Source organism: Hyposmocoma kahamanoa, unplaced genomic scaffold, assembly GCF_003589595.1.
Source record: "Hyposmocoma kahamanoa isolate Upper Pololo Valley unplaced genomic scaffold, ASM358959v1 100021, whole genome shotgun sequence".
NCBI classification, from domain to species: Eukaryota; Metazoa; Arthropoda; class Insecta; order Lepidoptera; family Cosmopterigidae; genus Hyposmocoma; species Hyposmocoma kahamanoa.
This window is the reverse complement of record NW_020653200.1, coordinates 8776813-8804596: the sequence shown is the minus strand read 5'-3', so window position 1 is coordinate 8804596 and position 27784 is coordinate 8776813. Positions and strand designations below refer to the sequence as shown.

At 35.9% G+C, this 27784-nt stretch overlaps 1 protein-coding gene across 1 annotated transcript; it reads right to left on the bottom strand.

Moving 5' to 3' along the window:
• Nucleotides 1-623: 623 nt before the first annotated feature.
• On the bottom strand, nucleotides 624-11742 carry LOC113225360 (dentin sialophosphoprotein-like). The gene is made up of 4 exons (XM_026457647.1): nucleotides 11702-11742; nucleotides 9401-10162; nucleotides 3851-4067; nucleotides 624-3774 (listed from the first exon to the last, which is right to left on the bottom strand). Exons 1-4 carry the CDS (start codon nucleotides 11740-11742, stop codon nucleotides 3541-3543), a joined length of 1254 nt encoding a protein of 417 aa, XP_026313432.1. The 3' UTR covers nucleotides 624-3540.
• Between the last annotated feature and the right edge of the window lie 16042 nt (nucleotides 11743-27784).

Below are 27784 nucleotides of genomic sequence, written 5' to 3'. Positions count from 1 at the left end.
TTATAAATTGCAACATATTTAAGTATCAGTTGAGATCAACCTTTTCCCAATTTTTGTTCTCAATGTAAATTAAAAAATTAGAATGAAACTACCTAAACTTGGTAAGTAAAACAATATGTGAATAAACATGATATTAAATTTTTAAAACAATGGTGCTTGGGGCAAATCGGACGATATGAAATATGTTTTGTAATATTTGTGTGAATGTGATAATTGTTCCAACCGGTTGAGTCCCTACATAATAACGAGAAAGATAAGTCTGCATGTTCCAAATCAGTTTTATTTCTATTTTCTCCCGTACTTTGTACATATAATCGCTGTGATTTTTTTAGGTAGATAAGCATCAGTCATTTGGTATGGTGGAATTATTTGCTTGTTGTTATTTAGGTAAGCAAAAGTAAAGTACTTAGACAATGATTGTAACTATACTAAATTGTAAAATACCGATGTTTTAATATTTTTAAGCACCGACTGTTCGCAACTCATTATTATAATTATTTATACTGAAAATTCTGTTTATATTTTTGTGTATTTGATTACATTCTATTGGCACTTGGTATATAAAAAAAATATTGGATGTTTTCTAAAATAAAACTGCGTTATTTATTTCTTACTTTATTCGTACAAAATGCGTAAATTTTAAAAAATATGTTTGTCTATATCTAATTACTAGACCAGTGGTCCATTCGGAGACTGGTCACTTATACAAAGTATACACAATAAAAGATCATACCACTAGAAACTTTAGGTAAAGTTACTACAAATCACATAGCTAGGCGTTCTTCTGGTATAACAATTGCGGAATTTATTTTCTAAAAGAGGAAAAAACGAGCCACCTCTTAATTTTGACAATTGTTATAAAATTGCAATGCCTAAATATTACAATCACATATCAAAATACACGATTATCAACATTCCTGGGATATCACATTATTAAGGGCAGTATTTTGGAATGTATTTGTTATTTCATAATCAATCAGGTGAAGTCAAGAAACTTTGCCTCAATTTGTTTTATAACTTTACAATATAAAATTAATCCCAAATTCGTCAAATGGATTAATTTTCTATTTTTCAATTAGTTCATATGGACGTTGTATTAAACTACTATACAAGTTATACCACTAAAGTTAAAAGTACTACAATGTTATAAATAGCATAAAAGGCGATAGGCACTGTGCGCCAGTCTAAAGGCTCATCAAGTTATAAATATTATTTTTTTTTAGCTAAATGATGTGTGTGTGCACTGGAAGCCACAGGGTGCACTACCAACGATGTGAAATAACTAATTTCGATCATGTGACGAAGGTGGAGTCTTCTCGTTTAGTCAAAATTATGATCACTAGTATGCTTCTTGTATGCCACAACCAAGGTGTGCGTCACAAACAAGTACTGCTGTTTCTATGCCTGTTATAATTTTATTGTAGAAATGTGTTACTCATGACAAATTCTCTTTTGATATTGATGCAAGTCTTAGTGCAAGCACAGTAATGATCTTGTTCTTATCATATCGATGGCAAAATTTAATGTTGGCTATCATGATGAAAGGCTTTGCCAATCGACGTAATGTAACTCCAGACGTATGGGATCGGAATGGTACGTCATGCGGAGAGGTTCTTTTCTCATATCCAATAAAATAGTGTGAGATAGCGTAAAGACGCGTGTATCAGATCAGTTTAAACAAGGTTCCCCATTATCATAATAATAATAAACATGATAATCTATCAACCAACGACTCATTAATTTCTACCATATACCACAGTGGTACACTGGTGACCTTGGAAGAACACTATCTGACTAACTACTGCAACCATTAAAAACTCCAGCAAGAAAAATACTGTCCGACTGGAAGAACACAGCCCGTTCAAACAGAAACACTACATGACTAAAGAACTAGTAGTACTATGTCTGCTGGAAGAAAGATTACCCAATTAAAAGAACTATGGACACTACGGTAAAACGAAGAAATGTTGCAGAAGAAACATTGCCGGAATAGAAGAATTGCAGGCAATGTGGTAAACTTACTAACTAAAAAATAATGTCAGCCTAGAGTGAAAAAGTCAACAAACCAACAGGTCAACTGTGCACATAGTCACAAACATCCAGTCCAGAAAAATCGTAATGATGCCCACCGCACTACAGCAAGAGAAAGCAGCTCATTTGAAATGGCAATAATCTCCCGGGTGCTAGAGTCCTGGAAAGACAAGCCATGCCAACAAAAACTTACCGTCATACAGAACAAATGCAGAAATGAAATAAATGTTCCTAATAAAATTAGTTAAATCACTGATGAAATTTTTAAAAAGCACTTGAGCACGGAACATTCTCCAAATGAATCCTGTGAAGGATTAGTAAGTTTAATGACAGCATAACAAATGCCGAGAGCAGCGTCGTCCCGCAACTTGAAACTTTGACATTCGAGTCATGAGCTATAACACACAAAGAAAATACCGCTGGCGCAGCATCCAATGGAATGTGTCTCGTTGATAGTGCAGTAATTAATAGCCTTAAAATAAATAAACAATTAGAAATAGAAGTTTACAGGGACCTTTCACATGGACTTTGGTGTTGCAGATGTTTAAGAGTAGAACCTAAGGATACCGAAAAGTATATTCACGGCGCAAGTTGATAGACTAATAAGACGAAGAAGTAATAAGCAGTCAATGCCAGTAACGAGAGTCAAATCATCAACCAGAATAATGAGGATACCGCATAAAGAAAAATTATGTCCATCAGTGACTCCTAAAAAGTAAATAGATAATGTCCATTATCGACATTTAAAATTTGAAGATATTAATGTTCGTCGGGGACGTAAGTATTAGAATAAAACGTCTATCGTCATCTCGCATATAAGAATAACTATGTCCATCATCGACATAAAATGTAAAATTATTACAAAATTAGGAAAATATAAAAAATGTATATATTAAAATATAAAGAGAATATGTCCATCATCATTCAAGTTAAATCCAAGTACAAATAATTTGATCTAATACTTTAAATAATGCGCCTATTTATACAATGCCAACTAACGCTTCATTTATTTTCTACTTTATACCACTGTATTTTGACATGTTTTCACATTGTATATCAATTTGTGTATACTCGTTAATACTATTAAAAACATTGAATTTTGTATACTTATCTAATATGCTTAATATTTGCAACTTCTAAAATTTGCACCTACTTATTGCGTTTGAAAATGCACCATATGGCCTCAGTGCCTACACACATGCTAATTGAGATTGATATAAATTCACAAACTTACAAATTATGACCTAATAATAAAGAGTATAATTTACAATATAAATGAATACATGAAATGTAAAAACCTGGCTAAAATGACTTGAATACTTTAATCAAGTTGTTTCAAATTCTGCAGCTAATTCATTCTTTACTTATCCATCCTTAGCGGTAACTTAAAAGCATGTAAGTAAACTGTATTTCCTTTAAATTTATAAGTAAAACCATTGATTATTTAGCTGCAATCATGGCCAAGGTCTTGAAATAAGTTTAAATACTCTAGTAACTAGTTATGGCAACTTACATGAGAACACAGTCACAGCACTGTAGGGTATAGTACAGGCACTTGATGCCACAGTCTTCGTCATCATTTGTTGTGTTAGACCTGACTTTATGAGGTGGAGGAGACCGTAGATAAACACTGTCTACTAAGTCACCTTTCTCTTTGTCACATGTGGCATTTGAAGTCTTACTTTTCTCGTTCTGTAAATAGGTCTTATCATCTTTTACTTCTTTGAAGTCTCCAGCTCCATCCTGGGGAAAAAAGTTCAGTGTCACAAGTTGATAATATACACAGAACGCACTTGTTTCAGAAATATAATAAAATTACATTGATTTCCTCTTTGTCATGCTTCACAAATTCTGACTGCTCTTGCTTTTCTTCAAGGTTGGCATTTTCTACATTTTTGTCCTGGAACCCTTCAACTGTGACAAGAGTGCCACTCACAGCGGTCGCTACAGACCCTTTTGGTCGCTCCAGGAGCAGGTTGCTATCTTCGTCGGTCTTCTTACTGTTCTGCTGGTGGGTCGAAGAATCGCCAGACATGCTTTGAAAGAAATGTAACACCTTAAAATACACGAACCAAAATGTCAAAGTTATAACTAGAGTGTAATACATTAATACGTTCGTAAAGTGGCGACCCCGTCAGCAAATACGAGAAGACGATACTGTCATACAGATTATATTTCCAACACTGACAATGCAGCTACACTGTCACAATTATTAATCAGAGAAAACAATAGTCAATAAAGCAACAACTACATCATCAAATTACATTGCAAACAAGAATATTACATTCACCTTACGAAAGCAGACGGTCGAACTTGTCCTTTAAAGTCTCTTTTTTGTTCTCCAGACAAGCAACGCCATGCGCTTATGATTGTCTCAAAATTATTGTTTTCTTGATGGTTTTCCTGCATATTTCGTTAATGAAAAAAACATAAAAAGTCACCAAAAAGTTTATCAATAAATTTATTTTTGCCCCTGTTCAATAAACAGTATGGTAAGAAAACGTTTCGTGAATATTATGTCGTAAATAATATACATAAACAAAAAAATTATTCACTTTATAAATTTTTTTAGATTAACTTGAAATAATCAAACAACGCTTGTAAAAAAATATAATAGTCCGGAACAAGCTCTGTGATCGTGATTGTGATGTTACCTCCTTGTTTACCTTTTGAGGTTCTTTTAAAGTAAGGTACTTCGACGTGACTTTTAGTAACAAGTATTTTATCGTACACGTACTTCTAACTCTTAGTGCGAACTTGCACTAGTGGCAAACAGATGGCGCTGTCACATGCAAGCTGCAAGCAAAGAAGGCGCAAATTCTAAAAATGATAAGCGCATATTTTCGATTTGCTTAAACTTTATTTGCAAAAAGGATTTTATTTGTATTTATTTTGTTGAACTGCTACAATATTAGTAATTGGTGATATGAAATATTAGTAATTGAACAGATTGATTATGGACTGCTCCGAAAATATAATCTGGCTAGAGATGGGCATTAAATGGACGAACTAGTCGAATCAACCGTTCACGTCCAATCGACGTTTCTACGGGTCTACCGTTCTTCGGTTAACTAGTAGAATTCGTAGACGGCTACACGGAGAGTCCACGCGTTAATCAACGCTCTGCGCCACGAGACGACGCGCGAACTCAGTCGAATTATACATAGACAAATTATTTTGAACTTTAAATTCAGTAAGTGTAAGTTGATATTTGAATATGTGCGACGAAGTAAGATAGGTCTGTTATGCTATTTATTATTGCAATAGTGCATTCAATACAGAAAAAGGATGACGGTGTAGTTAATTCGCTAGAGCGAGAGAGCGGCGTTGCGCCCGTTGTGGCGCAATGCCCTTGAATCTATCGGAATTAAACTCTATTGCAGTATGTTAAAAGCGTCGATAGTCGCGCTCATGTTAAACATTGGAAATAAATTAATTTCTAAAACAATAGTTCATATTCTCAAAAGTTACTTTAGTTGATTCAGTTAAACTCGTCTCACGAACGAAAACCAACTTAAGTTGAAAGATCGACTAGTCGACGAATTTAACTAGTTGACCGACTAGTTGATCGTCGACGATGGACGGTTGTGTTTCGTTAACGGAAAACGCGTCGACGACCCATCTCTAAATCTGGCCACTGTGAATGGTGAAATACTTACTGTTGCTTATAATTACGATGAATATGTAGAACAACGAAAATGATGCCAATAGCATCTATTTGATAAAATGTAAGTATCACTTGCTTCTATTAAGCTGATATCTAATATACTCCTAAGCTGATGATAATTCTACTTTCAGTATATCTACACGCATAATTAAATAAGTAAGAGTGATTTTCGTTGTAGTGCCGAAAAAAAAATTCAAAGTATGTTTATTACTTAGAATAATAACGCATAGAATGATAGTTTCATAAAAAACGAACTGTCACAAGTGAGGCAAAAATCTAATTCATGTAGGCGTAAGCAACTTGTAATTACGCTCGTCGGCACGCACACAAATATACAATTAATGATGCCATGGAATAACATTTCCCTCAAAAGTGGAAAAATTGTATCTTGCTTAACTCATCGTTAAGTTAGAGGTGCCTACAGATTTGCTCGATTTTGTCGATCGTTACTGTTGATCGACAACGTCAAGTGACAGGAATTTTCAAAAATTTGTTTTTGGTAATCTTTATGGAAATGGCATTTATATCTGAATACACGAAGGCGGACACGACTTTTCTCATTTCTAAATCCAAGATGGCGGACACGTCTTTTCGAATAAATGCAATATGAGAATCGTTTTCGAGGTATTCGAGGTGCTCATCACGAATATGGCATTTATTTCTAAATCCAAGATGGAGGACACGACTTTTGAAATAAATGCAATATGGGTATCATTTTCGAGGTATTTGGGGGTGCTCATTACGAACATGGCACTCATTTTTAAATCCAAGATGGCGGGCACGATTTTTCATATAATGGCAAGTTGGGGATCGTTTTCGAGGTATTTGGGGGTGCTCATTAGGAATATAGCACTTATTTCTAAATCCAAGATGGCGGACATGACTTTTCAAATAATAGCAAGTTGGGTGTCGTTTTCGAGGTATTTGGGGGTGCTCATTAAGAACATGGCACTAATTTCTAAATCCAAGATGGCGGGCACGATTTTTCGAATAATGGCAAGTTGGGTGTCGTATTCAAGGTATTAGGGGCTGCTCATTCCGAATATAGCACATATTTCTAAATCCAAGATGGCAAAGAATTAGAAGAAAAAGAATTAGAAGTCTTGTTCTCCATCTTGTATTCAGATATACATGCCATTTCCTTATGGTTTACCAAAAATACATTTTTTTAAATTGTTGTCAACCATCTTGGATTTACAAATTAATGCTACATTCGTAATAAGCACTCTAAAACTCTTCGAAAATGTCTATAATTTTCAATCGTTACTGTCGATCGACAATGTCGAGCAAATCTGTAGGTACCTTATTAAATACTACCCAATTCTTATTTAACTCATATATTATGAACAAAAACCTACAAGTGAGTTTAAGTGCGACTATCGAATTTGAATATATAAATAGCCTGATATTATCTGTGGGCATGTTTACATGAAAAGTACACGATAACAATTAAGAACCTGAACCTGAAAGTTATTTATACACGATTTTGGAGAACTGACGATGACTTTTTAGTCAGTGTTAGTTTCCTGAAATAATTTTAGTTAAGAACTGTTGAGTCTGGGCAAGACAATTTTTCTAAATGAGTGTATGATGAACAAGAATAATGATTTTTCACATGAAACTAATGAAGGCAAATACTAAATATATTTCGTAAAAATAGCTAACGTAAATTCCCTACAATGTTGTTGCGGCGGTGTACATTTGTAGAAATTTTGCAACCGTCGCGATATTGCCTATTCTCAAAAAAATATGTAATATAATTATTTTGAAACAGAATAGCAAAATGGGGAGAAAAAACCCGTTACTTTGCAACATTTTCGTATCTTGTTGCAACGAAATTAATTTTCTGTTTTAGTGAATATTTACATAAAAATACAAGTTGAAACGCGTGTGGAATGTGATGTTAGTGTCTATTTTATATTTTTAAACCCAATTACCGCACATTTCGTCATTTTTAGCAAAAATTTTTGAGCTGCTCGCGGTGCAACTTGGCCTTGAGCACTGACAGCCGGCTCGCTCGTGTAAGCCCATAGGGCGTCCTACAATTTGCCTGAGCGTGTGCGGGCTAGGTTTCTATGCGTTATTATTCTAAGGTTTATTAGTGTAGTTCATTGGTTGATGTTTTCATTTAACTTCTCTTGCTATTACAAGTACATTTAATACCAGTATGTACATAGACACGATTATTATGAATGTACCATACCATATTTGTATTTACATGTACATAAAATACTTGGTACTTGGTACTTGGTGCAACGGTGCGTACATAAAATACTTAATTCTTCATTGAAATTGTTTGGAATGTGTACATTTCAACGGCCTGTTGCGGCTGTCCGATGTCGAGGAGGCCTTTTTATCCTCCACAGATCGTGTTCAGCCAACCTCGTCGGCCGCTGCATGCTATGTCCACACAAGAAATTGGAACACAATAACGAACCACAGAGGTCGTTGACTCATTTTTGTAAGTCGATGTCTATAGCGTTTTGGGCTCATCAATATTAGTCAACAGTTTGTACGTAAGAGACCAATATAAACAAGCGATCCGTGGTGTAGACACAGTATTACATTAGTAACCAACACGAATTCAACTAAAATTTGTCCTCGCTATTCAGTAGATAATGTCATTACCTTGAATTGAGGCACATCTGTTTAAATATTTCGTTAAGCTAAGGTCTAAATTAAAAAAAAAAGTAAAAAATTAAAGTAAAAAAATATTTCACATAGCAGCGATTCAACCAGAAGTCAATAATTTGAGATAAGTACCTGTTCAATATAAAACAACAGAGCAAGGGCAATGAATTTTGCTTGCGTAATCTTTAGTATATTGGAACATCACCGTGTCTGGCGAATAATCATAAATATTTATCTACACAATATGAACGTAGTTAAGCAAAATGGATCCAATCCAAATTATTATTAAAAAAGTAAAGTCTAACAACAACATATAAAAACTAAAATAAATATCTCTGTAGTTACATGACATTATAAGTTTTGAAAATAAAACAAGAGTGAGAAATTTTTAAAAACTTTTAAACTTCAAACTGCCATATCTCGAAAGTGTCTGGATGTGCATTGGATCCTTTTTGTTTAACTACGTCTATATGATGTTGTGACCTTTACATTCTGTTAGGTGGAAGAATCAAGGACAATCATGTCATGATGAGTTTAAAGTCAGAAGTTCATTACTGGAATGAAATAAGGTATATCAATACCTTATTATGTTTCTACTTTGGTCTATTGGAATGGTAGTAAAGCGCGTTAGCAAACAGGCTAGTTATATTTTATTACGCAAAGTGCTCATTATAAAGTTAGTAAACATTAATACCTACACTATGAACTGATATAAAAATTTGAAAAAAACATAGGTATCTTGATAATACCTGTGAGATAAACAGGTAAGAAAACAAATGATATTGCAATGTAGGTAAGAAAATAGGTACCTACAAGTTCAAATACTTTATTATAACTGCAAAGTCTTTACGATAGTTATAGTAAATTACACAATTTTGGGTAAATGCAATGTAGGGAGTAGGAACTGACGTGACTCAACGAATCGATTTCACGTCCATAATTGAAAACTGATAAGGTTTCGTATGTAATTTGTGATTACAAAGGGCTTCCTTTGATCTTGTACGCACATCGTGTTAAATCGTGTGTTTTGGTTTAGTTAATCAAATATATTGTTGTTAAGTAGAAACTTACAGGTCTCGATAAGTGGTTGCTGATCTATTTTTCGATCTATCGTCGTGGTGGGAAACATGCACGTAGTCCTTCTTCTTATTACGACGCTTTGTGGGTATCCAAATAAAGCCAAAAGTAGTTGAATTCTTCTTTGGTGAGCTGTACGATGTTGATGGATAGCTTTTATTGGAACTGGAGGCGAAAACGCTGGAGTTAGTCCCTCCCAAAACCAACGGTGTGGAAGTTTTGTCTGGATTTTTACTACGGCTTGAGTAACTAGAAGTTTTGTCAGACGAATCTTTGTCATAATTAAAGGGTTTGTCATGTTTGGTGTCAGTTGACAAATAATTAGAGCTCTTCTCACTTTTGCCACTGGAACCCAAAAAACTAGGGCTTCTTCCTTGTTTACTCTCCGTCTGGTAACTGGGACTTTTGTAATTTTTACTGATGTTTAAAATACTGTGATCTACTGAATTTGAAGTTTTTGTATTTGTTCCGAAATAGTTAGAACTTTTATCACTGCTTTTCGAGACTGCTGGTATAAAGCTAGCAGTCCTTAGACCGGATGAGGTAGAGCTCTTGCTGCTGCTTTTACTAATGGACCCGAATCCGCTGGAGCTTTTCCCACCACTGCTGCTTTTGCTGCTCCCAAGTGAGCTGGAACTTTTGGACCCGAAGCCAGTCCCACTTTTTGTAGTGGAACCGGCCCCTGGTTTCTTAATAATGGGAGCCACGACGCTAACCTTCAAGAAATAAAATAAATTCACAGTGAAATCTATTGTTCTGAAATTTTACGGTAAACACAATAAATAAACAATACCTACATTTACAAGGGTACTAAGTAAACAATTAAGGTAATCGTACTCCACGCTATTCGACTTGTCAATTTTAATGCGATTCGCTTTCTTTTATTTTTGTAACCAAGAGACGCAGTGAGATCTATGTCGTCATCTACCTTTATAAATTGTACGTCAGTTGGATCGCAGTAAACAAGTAGGGAAGTACATTTTAACCCTGGTGACCCTGCTATCTGTTAAGAGTTTGTCGTAAAAACACTTTAGCTACAACTTACGTGTATAAACTTTTTGGCGCTATCTCACCAAAACCTCTGTTCCATGAATTAAATAAAGTTATGGCTGTTTAGATATCCAGTGTAAATAAAAGTATCACTTTTTTTCACTGTATTGTTGTTATTGAGGCTTCATAGCAATTAATATTTGCGTAAGCGTGCGCGCGAGTGTTCGAACGGTGTATAACTGGCTTGGTAGAGTAGCACGCGGCACCTACACATACCAACTGGCTGGCACGATCACGAACAACTTTCGCAATATACGAATGTGCAATTATTATTCGAGTTTGCTGACGTCAGGATTTAAAAGTAATAATGACCGTGTTTGTGAGGTTTATTAGAGTCCAAATATGGGTCGGTGTGGATTAAGATGATCCATCCTTGGTGCTGATGTTCAAGAGAACTGAGCTAGTATGCATGGGTACGCTGCCTTTGAAGTCTATATAACAATAAGAATTTCGTAACACATCAGGGTTTGTGCAGCGCGTAAGAGCTGCTAAAACTGTCTCTGAGGCCGAACGGTTACCATGCTGGACGACAGTCCAGCATAGTAACCGTGCGTGACAACGCAGAAGTCTCAGGTTCGATTCCCGGGTCGGGAGAAATATTTTTGTGGCCTACATTTACTTCTTTCGTGAGTTTGGGTATAATTTGTGGTTGTATAATACGTATGTGTGCGTGAATGGCACCTGCGATACAGGATTTCTCTAATGAATGTGTGCGTTATAATAATAATAATTATTATTATAACAGTATTGGCACAAGGCTACTTTTAAATACATGAAACTTCATAACACTGAATTCCTAGCAACAATGTTTTTTGTTATTTTACTTGCCATAAAAATATAAATAACTGCCCTAGTAAATGAGTTAATTTGTTGCTCGTGTATTTAAAAAAACTTTCAAAATATAATAAAATCACTAAGTTAGCAACACCACGTATTAATATTTTTTGTGAGACAGTCCGTCGTCTATATTACTGGATCCTTTGGGTTTACGCGTCTACTTATAAATATAGTTTTTAATACAATCAAGCAAAGACTATTAATAAGAATAGGTTTGCTCATTGCCTTGTTACTACTACCAGACGTGTGATGCTACTTTGTTTCAAGTTTTATATATTAGGTACGTTTTTATCATACCTTTGTTAGTACGCACTCTTTTGCCGTAACTTATAGTAGAAAGAAGTTGTTCTATGCAAATTTTAGCAATTATTATTTCTATTATGTGCGGGAAGTAACAAAATCATTTACCGAGTTGAATTCCCACCAGAGAACCATAAGGGTTTCGACATTATTCGCAGTATAGTTTACGTTCCCTTTCATGGACAGTATTTAGAATGGTTACTCACGGCGACGTATAGCAGCGCAAACGCGCGACTGCGTCGAAATAAACGCGCGATTGCGTCGATGCAATCGCCTATAAATCCTAAGTGTAGCGATGCAATCGCAGGTCTGTATCAATGCAGTCGCGCGCTGGCTTTGCGTTTGCATCGCTGCCTAAAATCGCGCAATTGTGTAAATGTAGATGTATAACGACTGCATCGCGTTTGCATCGCTGCTAAAAGTCGCCGTGTCACCGCTCTTAAATAGTTCCACACAAAAAATGACAAATTTATTGCCGTACTGCTTATATAAATTCAATATAAAATGTATCATTGAACAATCATTGATCTTTATCAGTACGTTGATGATACTTCAGTATGGAAAAGTATTAGGCGGCAACTACACAGAACGCACTGAACGAACGGAGAGCGTATTCAAAAGTCCGTAGTTGGTTTTTTGAAATCCTTATACCGAAACGGGATACCCCGTACTATCACATTCTGGCATTTAATTTTACGATAAACGCTGTTACTGTTCGTAAAAAATTTGAAGAAAATGTTCCCCCTGGAAGGCTGACAAATTAGGGGATGCATTTATTGAATTTCACCTACTTTCCGTTAACCGATATCAATAAAACTTGGCAAATAGATATAATTCCACGAATTTTTGCGGTCGGTTTTTTTTTATACAAAACACACAGTTATGTACAAATGTAGAAACTGAAGTAAGTAGGTATTATCGTATATAATGATCCGAAACCTGACCAAGTTTAAACGTGTTAAGTTGCTATTGGTGTGAGTCGCGAGAATTCTCTGTTAAGGAAAAGTCATACCTACGGTTATCTCGCATATGACTGGTTAAAGTGGTTGTCCTCACTGGCGTTGATAATATACAATATATTTATTTTATACCTACGTGCATTATTCTGTAATGTAATTTATAACTACCCAATGATCTTATATACAAAAAAAAGGTAACTACCAGTAATACTATTACTAAACACGAGATTGGTAAGTAGGTATAGATATTTTTAACTAATAATTTTTATGAAATGCTTATCCCCCCTACAATTCTTTTTCATTATGGTTTCCAATACATTTTTTTTTCTACGATCATCGCAATTGCCTTCCAATGGAGTAGGCACAGATCAAAGACTTTTACCACGAATCGAGACTGGAATATTTCTTTCGATTAGCCTTTCTCACCAAGACTCAGTTTTCGGAGTACTTTTGAACTTTTGATGTGGCATAGCTACGGACTGTACGGAATCAATCTGGATGGTGAATGTACACACACACCAACACCTTTAGTGGAACACTAGTTGAATCCCCATAATACTGCAGTGTTTTTTCTAAAGTATGGTATGGTTACTTTACTTTACGTCTAAAAAAACTGGAAAAGAAAATAGTCGACAGTTTTTGTAGCAGCAGAGCTCCTTGTGAAAGAATTCGTCCAGGAAAATACTGCCACCTTACCTATTTCTACTACCAAGCAAATTTGTATGCATTACTGCGTTTTGGTTTTGAAGTGTAAGGGTGCTGGTGAATTTTTTTTAAATATCAAGTGACAGGACGAACAAGTTGTGCGCTTGTTGGTAAGCGACACGCCTATTCATAACAGTTGCAGTGCCACCAGAGCTTTAAACCGCAAAGATCTTTGGGGCACAGTCACTGCACCCGTCACCCTGCGACGTAAGTTGAGAAGTCCTATGTGCCTGTAATTTCACCAGTACGGAGGGGTAAGGTTCCGAACGGGAACGCAGTAAACGCTGCTCACATTACTGCTTCGCGGCAGAAATAGGTAAGGTGGCAGTACTTCCCTGGACGAACTCTTTCACAAGGAGCTCTGTTGCTATAGAACTGAAATTACAGGCACATGGACTTGTTAACTTGTGTTTCAGGATGACGGGCGCAGTAGCAGTATTCTTGCAATTGAACGGTCTGAGTGGTACTGCAACTACAAAGGCGCACGAGTTGTCCCCGTCACTTAGTATCATAAAAAAGAGAAGTTTTTTTACATAGGTTTGTTGAGTGGTTCGAGATTGAGTTAGTGATTTTGTAAATTTCGTAAACTTTAGTTGATTTTTTTATTATGATTTAATCAGTATTAAACTAAAAAGTCTACGACTGTCTGCGTGGTTTTTCAACGACTAAAAAGTCGTTGAAAAACTAAATACAAAGACACGACGCAAGCACATAGAAAAATTTGTTGGGTCGGTTGGTTCGTTCCGTGGCTTAGTTGGTATAGCGTCTGGCATGGTGTGCAAGAAGACGGCGGGCGGTTCGAATCCGACCGGATCGAAGGAATTTTTTCTGAGTGTTCGATCTTTGTATTAATGATTACAGTATTAAACTGTTATTAATTTTTTTTAATGTTTAACCTGTTTCTGCTTTGTTGCAAAATCTAAAAAAATGCGTTTTGTTTAATTTCATTTTTTTCAATAAATGTTGTGCAAGGCTGTACTCCGTCGATGATAAAAGATATTAATATAATTTATATTTAATATCAATTTTTTATTTGTTTACGAATTTATATTCTCATTTTTTTTGTACCGCTAAATTTGCCGGTATGTGTATATTTATATAGCAACATTTTGCATATTATTCGTACTAAAGTCCTCAGCTAATGAATCTCACTGAAGAGGAGGATTTATCGTAAATGTTAGTGTGCAGGGTTGTTGGTAATCATTGCAGAGCTGTGCATTGCAATCTGCCAATATAATGGAATCAGACATCAGATCGAATTAAGGTTAAATGCTACAAGCTTCGTTTATTCTGTTAATAAAGGTGTTATTAAAGCAATTGGTCGGTTATTAGAGGTCACGCGTCAAGTTTGCCGTTTCATTGTGCACCTCGGACATAATTGTATGTGACGTAGAAGTTGTTTAGTCGCTACTAAACAACTTCTATGTTTGCCACTGCAAACTGAGGCGTCGGTATAAACTTACCGCTTTACATAGTTTCTCATTTTATTGAAAGTTACTGGCCATTACCATTAAGACTAGCCAGTCTTAATGGTTAATTCTTACTATAAAACAAATTAGGGACACCAACATTTGGCGGTCGTAACACAATAATGCTCTCTCTGGCCACACAGAAGAGGCCGCGGAAGCTTACCCAGCACGCGTCTGCCGTGCGTTTCAGTGTGGCAGGGTTCATAATAATATGAACTATAATAATAGGAATGCTTCCGCGGCCGCTTCTGAGCATAAATTTGACAGTCCGTGTTGCATGTGCGTGGTTACTAAACCAGCAATGATCTGACCTCAGCCTTGAATGAGCTGGGAACGTGTTATGATGCAAACGGTCTCAGGCCCAACCCATCAAAACGTGCGCTTTCCATCTGCACAACTATCAGGCCAACCGAACTCTGAGTATCACCTGGCAAGGAGTCAAAATCCAACACGATTGTTTTCCTAAATATCTGGTGATAATGCTGGACAGATCACTCACCTTCAAACCGCACTGTCAAAAGAACAAAATGAAGGTCAGCTCAGTCAATAACCTCCTTCGACGTCTAACATCCCCCAATAGGGAAGCAGCGCTAGATGTCCTACGAACTACAGGTTTAGCATTGTGTTTCTCGGCTGGTGAATACGCGTGTGGCAAAGGTCTGCACATGCTGGACTTGATGACGTAGCGCTTAATGAAACAGTACGCCTGATCACCGGCTGTCTCAAGACAACTCCCCTTAATATGGTATATCCTCTAGCAGGTATTGGAGCACCATACGTGTGTCGGGATGTAGTATGCTCCGTGGTGAAGTACAAACAAGAGAGTGACAGTCGACACCCTTTATAATAATAATAATAATAATAATAATAAACCATTTATTTCAGGCCATAGCCCATAAGATAATGGTGTTAGTTACAAAAGAAAACCTTAGAACTATGTTAGTATGATTACATTGAATTTTGAAATATTGACAGAAAAAAATATTAAAATTTGGAAAATGCACAATTATTACTTAATTTGACCAATTGTAATGGTTACCCAAAACTTTAAAATTGTACAGTCAAAACGATGGGCAAACATCCTCAGGATTGCCACTGTCACGCACTCGCTTTAGCAGAGACACACATTTTAACAGAGAGACACATTTTTACGCCTAATGGCATAAACGTCATCTGTTCGCGCTTCAGCAAACATGCACTGCAGTGCCGTGGCAGTCCCAACAGCATCCTGAAGATGTTATTGTATTGTACTGCAATTTATACGGCCGGCGGCCGCCAAATGCCCCGAGCTCGCCTTAAAAGCCGTAAAAATTTCTTGCGCACCACAGAGACTACGAGTGACCATCCAACTGTCACTATGTGTGCATTGTGGAAACGGTAAAATGCCCCACCACCTACCTGGTTTCATCGTACCTCAAAAGCAACTACCACCAGGTTGCGACCTGCGGTGGCCCGTGTGGAAGTTCTTACATAAGCCTTCGCACTCAGGTAGGACGCTGCATAGACACGATGTGTAAATGAGGACCGTATTGACCGTATTACTAATTCCGAAGAATGTACCCAGGTCTCAAAATTAACTAGGTACATATCATTATTGTTATTAGGAATGTTGAGACTGATTATTAAGAAGACTGGTTATGGTTCAACAAGAAACAGCAAGGCACAAGTCACATTTAACTTTCTAAATCTTCCTCAGTTAAGGCTCTACATGTATGTGGTTACTGAAAAATGTTAATTTCCCTTAGGACGGTTACACAATGCTCACATAAATTTAAAATAAAGTGAAAATGTTACCCTTCATTGTATTGAAAAGACCTGTAACCACATACTGCCCTTTCATCTTATTATTACACTAACGTTTACAATAATGTAATGATGCTTAGTTACAAAGGCACGTGTGGTTACTTGCGCCCATCTCATCTACTAATATTTTTTTACTAAGTGCAATTGTGAGGCGTAAGACGAGTCCATGGTTGCTGTTAAAAAGAGGGACGTTGGTTTCTGCTTTTTCAGCTAGTAGTTTTCCTACACTAGTAAAATAATGAATTTGCTGTGTTAACAGTTTGCGCTGCATTTACCGATTTTACAACGATTTGCTGGGCAAATAATTTAGAGTTATGTTCGTTTTTTTTTTGGATAACTTTCTATAAACTGTTTTTTATCGTGACCGGCATTCATTATGGGTGTCTTTTCGTTTTGGCGTTTTAATTTCTTTAATAGATTGTTGATTGCAGAAGTTTCTGTATCTATATTAAGTAGTTTTAAATAGTGGATTGTCTGGAAACTTAACAAATTTTTTATGATAATTATCTCGATTTTTAATGTAGCGCAGTACGCCCGGGGTAATCCAAGGGCGCGAATTGAGGTCTTTTTAGATGGAAGAAATATCTTCATAGGATAAGCTCGCCTTAGTACAGTTACATTTTTAATCGTTTATTAAAATTTGTAATTTGTTTTGTGGTATAAAAAGCTTGACTAGGCAGTACGGTAGATCTAGAAAGGTAGGTACGAAATTTATACAGGATGCAAATTGTACAAAACCTGGAGAGTAACAAGAACAAATAACATTTTGTTAAATAAATTTTAACATTCTACGCGGTTGCTGACTACAGCTGTCAGAGTAAAGGTTGAAATGTCTCGCTAAGTGGCGCAGAAAAGAACAAAGTGGCGTCTTTTGGTGTAGGAGGATTTTTTGGGTGCTTTTGTATTGCAGAATAAATAATTCATCGTGTAGGTATTTTAGATTATTAGCATTTCAAAACTAATTAATTAGTGTAAGTTGCTTTAATCGTGAAATAATCCTTACAGCTCGATTCTCCCGATGCCACCAGAGGGGCGTGTAGAGAGTACAGGTTCAAGAGCACATAAGTTTGATTTTTATTATTTTTTAAAATTTAATTTTTAAATTGAACTCTATGCTGCTTGTGGTAGCACAATACATAGAGTATGATCTGAAATCCAAATTGACATCATTTTTGTTCTCTTAGCTGTGCTACACTAATCTATAAACGTCCTAAAAATTGTTCTTCTTAAAAAAGACGCTTACCAGTACTTACTATTTTGTAAGGTATGTAATTATATACCTAAGTTTTAAATGAAATTGTAAGCACTGGAATTACTTGTACATTGTTGTTTTGTCACCGAACGGATACACTCAGTGACCATTATTGGAATACAAATAAAACAAATTAGTCACTTTAAAACCAATGTGTCAACGTTTGAATTGGAACGAAAGATTTAGGTATTCCGTGGTTTTAACCGTTACTGTAATGACACCAATTGTTTGTAGGTATATTCTTTGATGTACCTACTGAGCTTGTTATTTCTATTTGTAGTTCGTAACATTGCATTTTACAAACAAAAAATCATATTTTATTTCTGTAAAAAAGTGATTCGCAGATTTATACTTTACAGACATTTTATTACTTGGGGGAACTGTTATTTAAAAAACGTAACAGGTCCACCAAGCAACCCTAAGTACATGCTTAGTTATTTTAAATTCTTGTTTTTAAATTATAAATACAAAGATCGAACACTTTGAAAAAATCCCTTCGATCCGGCAGGATTTGAAAAAAATTCGAAAATAATTGAATATCATGGTGGTGTAACATCCTGACATTCAATAAAAAAAACTTAATTCTTATTTTAAAGAGACTCTGCGTGTAATGTTTAAATTGTACTAGACTTGTAAGAATTTGCTGCCATTTCCTCTTGACGGTAAAATGTGAACATTCAGACAATTCGGCACTGAAACTGACAACTGTTTCGCAGTTACCGATGTGGGAATTGTTTCGTGAGCCACCAATTTATTTTGTTAGTCATACATAATAGACATATTGTTGTCAAACAACTTTACGTACCTACTGGATTTTTTACTATAAAGACAGTGTTTTTACTTTTAGTACAGTTCTCAATGGTTTGGCCCAATGGTTGACCGGTAGAGAATGGCTTATGGCGTTAAGTCCGCCATTTGTACACCATGTGCAAGAACATTAAATAAATACAAATAAATACATTATAATTATTAATACAAAGAACGAGCACTTAGAAAAAAATCCTTCGATCAGTCGTTGAAAAATCAAATACAAAGATCCGACAAACAAGCAGAGAAATTCGATGAGGTCCGCTAGTTCGTTCCGTGGCTTAGTTGGCATAGGGCGTGGTTTGCTAGAGGACGTCGTGTCGAATCCGGCTGGATCGAAGGAATTTTTCTAAGTGTTTGTTCTATCTTTGTATTAATAATTATAACAAAACTAGTGGAGTAATTTCACAAAAAATATTTGAATGTCATGGACATTCAATAAATAAATATATTTTTTTCCAAAATTTTTTGGAGAAAATTGTTTGAGTCGGCTGCTGTTTGTCCGTCAATGGCGAAGTGACTCCATATTAGTTACGATACCAAACAACACCTTTAAAGATTTCCTGCCTGTGTAACAACCTATACAGATAATTGATACGTAGCAATTCCCGACAGTAGAACTGACAATAGAACAATGTACCTACCAACAATTTGAAGGTGAACAAGTTTGGTACAGAAACAGGAATCTTGAAACGCAAACGTCAATATCTGAAGGAAATCGATGTCGTAACACGAAAAAAGACGACGTAGAGTTGCAAAACGTGGTTTTAGGAAAGTAGGAAAAAAGCCCTAACTTTCCATTTAAAATTTTATGGCAAGTGTTAATTTAAGCACTAGGTTTGAAAGGACACTTTATATGGCCCAAATACAACAAATCAGTGTTCAAAATGTCCATTACTTAATTATTTTGATTTATACTTCTAGAAGGCCTAAATAAAACTACTGTAGGTAACTGTGCTGCGAAATGTTCAAAAATACCCACATAAACACAAATAAAGTTCAAAGATGTAGAATAGTGAAAGTGTTAGTGACAAAAGTGAGTAAGAGGGGTCAAAAAGGATTGTATTGACTTAGATGATCCCAAGAGGGCCATAACAGAGACCGGAGACGGTCGAGTGACCCTCCAGGGACAGTTGACGAAAAACCCCAAGTCAAGCACCACAGAAAACGACTTGCAAATAAATCAGGAGTTTTCGGAAAGTCTTAAACAGATAGAGAGAATTGGTTACTACTATTTATTACTAATGTTACCACATTTTAAGTGTAGCATAGTAAATGTCCAAGATCACAGTAGGTATTTAAAAGATCACTTTAACTCATATATTGGTTTTACGGTACAATAACATTATGTTAACAAACTTACACACAGTATGACTATTTTCTTAACATCTTATCAATATTCGTGTACGGTTGTCGTCGGATTTCTATCAGTTATCCTTTGCAGTTGGTGCAGACTGGACTTAATCAAGTTGCAAGTATATAGATTAGCTACTCCTCTTAGAAACCTGCGATTGCATCGCGACAGTAGCGATTTATAGACGGTTGTATGATTAAAACGCGAGACTGCATCGATGCCGTCACTTATGTCGAATCATTAAAAACGTGCATTGCGTTTGTATGTCGCGCGTGTGTGTAAAAGTAGACGACTAGCGACTGTATCGTTACTGCATTGTGACTGAGTCGCAGCAGATGCGCTAATAAGGCTACAAACTGGACAAAACCGGTACGGGCGGCAGCGTGGTAAAAGTGACTTGTTCTCGCCGCCAGTGACCATATCGCTTGGTTTGCGGCGGTAAAGTGCCGTAACGAGAGTGTGAGCGCGATATCGATACTGTGACGTGTCCTTTTTATAGTACCTAATTGTGGGAAAAAGAAGACGTGACCTGTAATACAAACAAAGAAAAGTCAAAGACAAAATCCGGATAAGTTCTATGATTACCCTAGAATGGCTGTGGAAACGTATAACTATATTCTTGCAACTATCAAGCCAGAATTGGAATCACATTTTAATTATCAACGAATAGTATCTCTATTGTTATCTATGTATTGATTACTAAGCCTTCTATTTTTATGGTCGATATGTCTGCTGATCCTTAATGGTGGTTTTCCAATACTACTGTTATTATTTACTCCTAAGATATCTGCAGACTGGAATTATTGAAAAATAGGTATGTATACGATCAAATAGTTTGTCAAATTTATCCTTCAAACTTCACGTTTTCTTCAAACAATATCGCAAACGATCCAATAAATTAACAAAACATCAAACTAGTTTGACACTTGCCTGTAGTTCACATTCGGTCATCTCCGTGTGTATTTGTTCGTACCGTACTATACTTAATACAATGGGTTATATTATCTATTTGTAAGAATACAGATAAAGCGTTTCTGGCATTCATTCTAGCACTATGTATTATGTAAAAAAGAAATGAACGTTGATCTAGAGAATGGTCGAAATTAAGAGGAAAAGATAATCACGAAAATTTGTTAAAAGAAATATTGCGCACAGAACCAGATGACTATACGGAATCTAGCAGGGTAAAGGGTAGGCGACAACTGAAGTTTTGTTTGACAAGCATGACCTTCAAACATGGTTGTCAAATAGGCCGTCAATCTAGATTTCCATCAAACACGTAGAATATTTGCCAAATGCATCAAATACGACCGCACATGGCAAAGAGTAGGCAAACGGTCAAAAGGAGAAATACTGTAAAACTAATTTAGTTATTTGAAATAAGAAACTTAATTTAGTTTAATTTTTTCTTAAAACTACAATAAAGTACGTAGTTCTATTCGATTAATAGATGATTTAGGGGAAATACGTAGATAATATATAGACATATCGACTGTGAACTGGCAACCGGTACTATCTTAATTTTGACACCTTTACACGATGAAGAAAAAAAATATTTGCTTAATTTATATAGCATCTGGTTTATTAAATAAAAATACGTAGTGTATGTGAAATAAAAATATTTAAAAACTACGTATTTTTATTTAGTAAATCAGATGCTATATAAATCACGCAAACAGTTTTTTTCTTCACCTGTAAAGTTGTCAAAATTGAGATAGTACCGATTGCTAGTTCGCGGTCGATATATGGACAAAATGGGCTTTGATTAATCTCAGAAGAAGTTAAACTTAGAATCTTCTATTGTTTTTATTCTATAAATGTTTATTACTTTCAGTAAATAATGAACCAAAGACTATTGGTGTAGAGTATAACTGTATTGTGTATTACTAATAAAGAATTATGACTCAAAAATAAAACCCTGTCATTTTGTACGTATTTCCGTAATATCTAATAATAATTACTAGACATAAAAAATTGTATTCGGGTGCACTCGGAGCTCCGAAGATTGACGGCAGGATATGTAGGAAATAGTTGTAATCAACTATGTATATCTAAGTTGATATATAGATATCTATACTTATGATTACCCGCAACACCTTTATGTAGATAAACTTTTAACCAATACCTGTTTAATCCATTACTTTAAGGACTAAGTGAAAATAACACTATGTATGCATTGACACAGTGTATGTAGGTACGTAACTAATTTTCAAAAAGGTTCTGTTTCTGGTTTGATTATATTGGTTTTTGTTTAACTGAGCAGCAAGTATGTAGAAAGCTATAACCCTGAAATTTGCTTTTGTGACTGTCACAATGGTATTTACATAACTGCCTGCTTACATAGCTACATAGTAGTATTTACGTAATCTCGCAAATCTACACAATGTTTAGGTTCTTTTTCATGAATTTGTTGACTTTGGTTAAAATATAGATACCTACCATTGATTTGAAATATAACGTTCCCTTTTTGTTTTTAAATAAAGAGAAACCCGAAAATTTGAAAATTTCCGTAATGGTACGCAAGTATGTACGTCTGGAGCCTTACCATGAACTCTTATTACGATTCAGTTTAGGACTTAAAATGAATCGTTGTGAGAGAGCATCCCAACCCGCTTTTTTTGTCGTTACGTACCTATACTGAACTGTAATAAGAGTTCATGGTAAGGCCCGCAAATGCAAATTTTTTGCAGGGAAGTAGTGTTTTCATGTCAGAACGAATTGAAATTGATATTGATAAACCAGAAACAAAAATCGTGTTACATAGTGAAATTTAAGTACATTCATGAAATAGAAGTGTGTTGTCATCATAGTCCTACTCTAGTGATTTTGTTTAAATATTAATTACCTCATTGTTCAGCATAATTAAAGAAAATTATCCTTAAGTGTTTTCTGTGTAGGGTTTTGTAGTAGCAGAGCGCCTTGTGAAAGAATTCGTCCAGGGTAGTACTGCCACCCTATCCTATTCCTGCCGCCAAGCAGTATGTAGCATTACTGTGTTCCGGTTTTGAAGAGTAAGGGTGCTGGTGAAATTGCAGACATGGGATTTGTCAACTTATGTCTCAGAGTGACGGGTGCAGTGGCATTGTCTCACATATCTTTGCGATTTAGGGTTAGCTCACACTGGCGCAGAGTCGAAGCGTCGCGTCCTGTTTTTCAACTACAACGCATGGCGACACGCGTCATCGCACGACGACGCTCGCATTAGCGCACTCGGATCACAGTGTGGTCGGCGTCTGACGCGTCACTGCGCGCAAGAACCGCGAAGTCGCTCGACTTTAACCAACGAAGGCGCACGTTATCGCGTGACGACGCGCGATTCCACATTTGCATAACACAAATTTGCACCTTAATGATGGGAAAATGGAGATGAATATGCTATAGGCGAAAAACATAACGCGCCGCGACGCTTCGCCTCTGCGCCAGGCGTGTGGACAGGCGTATAGATTACCTTCAGGCGCACGACTTGTTTGTCCCGTCACTTGATATTATAAAACAAATAGGGGAGGGGAAGAAATCAGTGGTTTATAGCAAGCAAATAGTGTTTCTTTATTATTAGTGCAAATGTGTTAGTAGACAAATGGTCTCGACAAATAATTACACAAATAGATTAACTTTGGCAATGAAATAATTTTTTCGTATCTAAATCGCGTAATATATGTTTTTTTAAACAATGAACAATGGTTACTACGTACCACCAAGGGACCTGTAAAAGGCCTGAAACGCTGGTTTGACTGAAAAAAAAAACCAAATATATTATTTAACGTGTAACAATCGCGAAAATATAAGTACTCTATTAATGTCTATACATTAAGTATTAACAAATATATTACATCATTAAGTATTAACAAATATATTACTACAAAATAACTTACCTATTTGTTGTCGTCTCATCCACTGTCCGGAAGCGGACGCTGGGTGTGTCGTGGCTACTAGGTGATTAATCTTTGAAATCTTGAGATAAATTACTAGTGAAATTACACGTCAGGCAGTAAAGGGGCAGATATACAAATCATATTTGTGTTGCAAAACGAGCGATTCGTTCTGTGTACCGTTAAGTTTCTCGGGTTTCTCTCAGAGAAAAGTTTAAGGAGACTGGTATCATGACTGTGGCATCACAGCACATTTACTCAAATATTTTATATGCCCGTAAAAATATACATTATATCATTAAGAACGAAGATATCCATAATATTAACCTTAGAACTAAGTCCAAACTCATGGTACCACGATTTCGTTTAACTAAGGTCAACGATTCTTTTATGGGGAACTGTATACGTTTCTACAATAAGATTCCGGAGAATATATTAAGATTATGATTTCCCAAGTTTAAAACTTACATTAAAAGCATTTTAATTGAAAAGTCATATTATTAAAATAGAAGAGTATGTGTTAGATAAAGAAGTATGGAACGACAACATGAGTCTAGATTCCTTTCAATTATGATTCAAAGTGTATTCCATAGCATTTAAGTTCATTTGAAAAGAGTAATCTTAGGGAGGTCAGCGTAGTGAATTAGCAAAAGCTTAAAAAATGACGTTTCCAAGTAAGAAAAATTACCTATGAAATAAATGATTAATTGACTTTGACTATCCCCACCGATTTAAACCACATTGATAAACGAAATACGTGTACGTAAATAAAATTTTCGTACAACGTACTGAAAGAAAACGTAGTAAATCATATTCCTTTATTTTCTTTATCATTATTCCATATTTATTGATTATACTTAAACTTCAACCAAAAAGGCTTGTAAGGCACCCTATATTGCAAACTTATAAAATAACATAGTACGAACACAAAATATGATATATCAGTCATTTTGCAGGAGCACATCAAAATATAGGCAGTAAAGGCCCTCATATACCGGACAATTTTTTATTTTAAAACTAGCTGATGCCCGCGACTTCCTCAACGTAGAATAAGTATTTCGAGTAGCCTACTGTAGGTACTGTATACTAATTATATGTTCAGTTTTATTTGTTCTTCATACAAATTTTATCCCCTATTTCAACATCTAAGACTTATTTTTGTGACAAAAGCTAGCCTATGTCCTTCTCCTAGGTCACATCGATCTGTATACCAAAATTAGTCAAATTGGTGCACCGGTTTAGGCATGGAAACGTAACATACAGAGTTACTTTCGCATTTGTAATATTTGTTTGGATTACATACCATTTATTTCGAATAACTTTTACTATAACTGTGAGTCTATTTGTGTTAGTAAGTAGCTTAATAACTAGGTGTTAGTTTTAAATAAATGATTGATATGTAATGCATACGCATTTATGTGGGCACAGTCTAGTCTGTTCGCAATCATATTCAGGATGATGATTGGCCTTCACGATCCGTAGTTTCATTGATCGAAACGACGAATCGATAGTGTACGTTTATGTCGTTAACGATTAACTTGCAACGCCCGGGGTGTAGTGATGAGTCGATACGATTATCGTGACGATCGATCGAAACGAGGAATCGTCAGTATATGGGGGCCTAAAGACTTGTATTCACTAAACGATTATCACTAGTTCCAGGTTTCTTAATTTCTTATGACTTTCTATTCTTTTTCCGACATTCAAATCGAAATAACATTATAGTGAAGTATTACGTTCCCAATATACTGTATTTTTTTAAATGAATCCTAACGTAAGTTTTCCAAATTTATTGAAATTTATATATGTATAACTGAATATGTTATCGATGATTTTGTAGTCATGGCTAGGACAATGGAGGACCACATTACAATGCTCGATGACCTCAGTAGAGCCTCCGAAAGAGCCGGTCTTAAAATGAACATGGACAAGACGTAGATCATGTCGATAACCATATACGGACAACTCCCGTGAAGATAGGAAACTCTACACTAGAAGTTTTTGACGATTATGTATACCTAGGACAAATTATCTAGGTATACATAATCCTAGGTTCAACTTCGAGAAAGAGGTCAATCGTCGAACCATAATCGTCGAAGCCAACTCGGCTGGGCAGCGTTCGGGAAATTACGCCATGTCTTCTTGTCCAAAATATCACAGTGTCTCAAGACAAAACTCTTCGATCAGTGTGTGTTGCCAGTGATGACTTACGGCACTGAAACGTGATCGCTCACAATGGGCCTCAAAAGAAGGCTCAGGGTCACTTAAAGGGCAATGGAAAGGGTAATGCTCGGAGTTTCCTTATGACATCAGTAATGAGGATATCCGTAAGGGATGCAGACAAACCGACATAGCACTAAGAATTGCAAAACTTAAGTGAAAGTTAAGTCCCGCAGAACAGATGGCCGATGGGGCCGAACAGTTCCCGAGTGGCGATCGCGTAACGATAGACGCGGCGTAGGCAGACAACACACAAGTTGGACTGATAATCTAGTGACGGCTGCGGGAATCCGTTGGATGCAAGCGGCCCAGGACATGTCGTCGTGGCAGTCTTTGGGGGAGGCCTATTTTCAGCAGTGCACGCCTTTTGGTTGAAATGATGATGATGAACGGTGATTTTATAGTACAGCGGCCTATCTCAAAGGCATCTAATTCAGAATGGTTTACAAAAAAAACTGAGGCGTATTCGGCGCGCAAATCCACGAGTCGTAAATAGCATCAATAGGCCCAAATGTGTTGTTGCCCAATGGTTTATTCACAATAAAATTTACAAACTCTGAATACAGTTGTCTCAAAAAATGAGCTATTTTGATTTGGGCTTGTACTACTGAAAAACAGAGACATGCTTAGGAACGCAATACAATTTACATCTTAAAAATAAGTTTTACTATAACATTTTTAAATACTTTTAAATACTTACTATAAGCTACACCATTCGCACAATTTTAAGATTACATATTTTATATTTATCTAAAGACATATCTTTTACAGTCGATTTCGAATACAACAATTCCGTTGATTAACTTAAAACACAAACGCACCATCGCTAAGTACATACGCGTAAGTACTATATGAGATTTGAAGTCCAGTGTTTCGATGTAAAATCGATATTCCAAAAAAACATTTTTGAACGTTCCGAAACATTAATTTATCTAACATATAAAAATTTCCTATGTATATTAGTGCCTTTTAGTTAACAATTTTTAAATGGAATAAAATTAAATGCAAGTTTTTTTAACTAGAGTTAGGATAAAAATACACAATCCAAATCTTGTTTAAAGACATGAGTATCCGATGTGAAATATGGCACGAATATAATTGAATTTTTCCGCAATTGCGCTATGAAGTTGTTTTGCATATTGGTTCCAAAATTAAAATATGCATTCTCACTATTTCATCCAGTTGTAAAGATATAAACCTATTGTACTTAAAAATTTTTTTTTCGGGCATTCTATCGGAACATAATGTGTTATACCTTCTTACTCATATATCAATGATATTGACGTTCTAACCACAACCGCTTTGTTAATTGCTATGATAATACGATACGACTGTGACCTAATATATCAATTAAATCATTAATATTGTTCGTTAATATTAAAAAGAATGGAGGTTCACAAAAACTCGTCTCGTTTTCCGAATTACGCGCCATTAAAAACGATTTCAACTGCGTTACATATTTTTATGAAATATGTTCTTCATTTAGTCATCATCACACGTAACTCATAGATTCCGACGAGAGTTCATGTGAAACATACTTGTGATGGGATGAAAAAATGGTAAAGATGTGTGCGGGTAAGCTCTGCTTAACCCTCTCTCTCTCTCTCACACACACACACTCATACACATACTCACGCACACACACGCCCGCGCGCACGCACACACTCACGCACGCACGCACGCACGCACGCACGCACGCACGCACGCACACACACACACACACACACACACACACACACACACACACACACAC

Excerpts from the sequence above, each read along its gene's own strand:
- LOC113225360 (XM_026457647.1), bottom strand. The coding sequence starts at position 11,742 with ATGTCGAAACCCTTATGGTTCTCTGGTGGGAATTCAACTCG. Across the intron at positions 4,068-9,400 it reads GCAACCACTTATCGAGACCT|CATGTCTGGCGATTCTTCGA; the intron begins GTAAGTTTCTAC and ends TTTCTTTCAAAG. Across the intron at positions 3,775-3,850 it reads ATGACAAAGAGGAAATCAAT|GATGGAGCTGGAGACTTCAA; the intron begins GTAATTTTATTA and ends TTTTTTCCCCAG.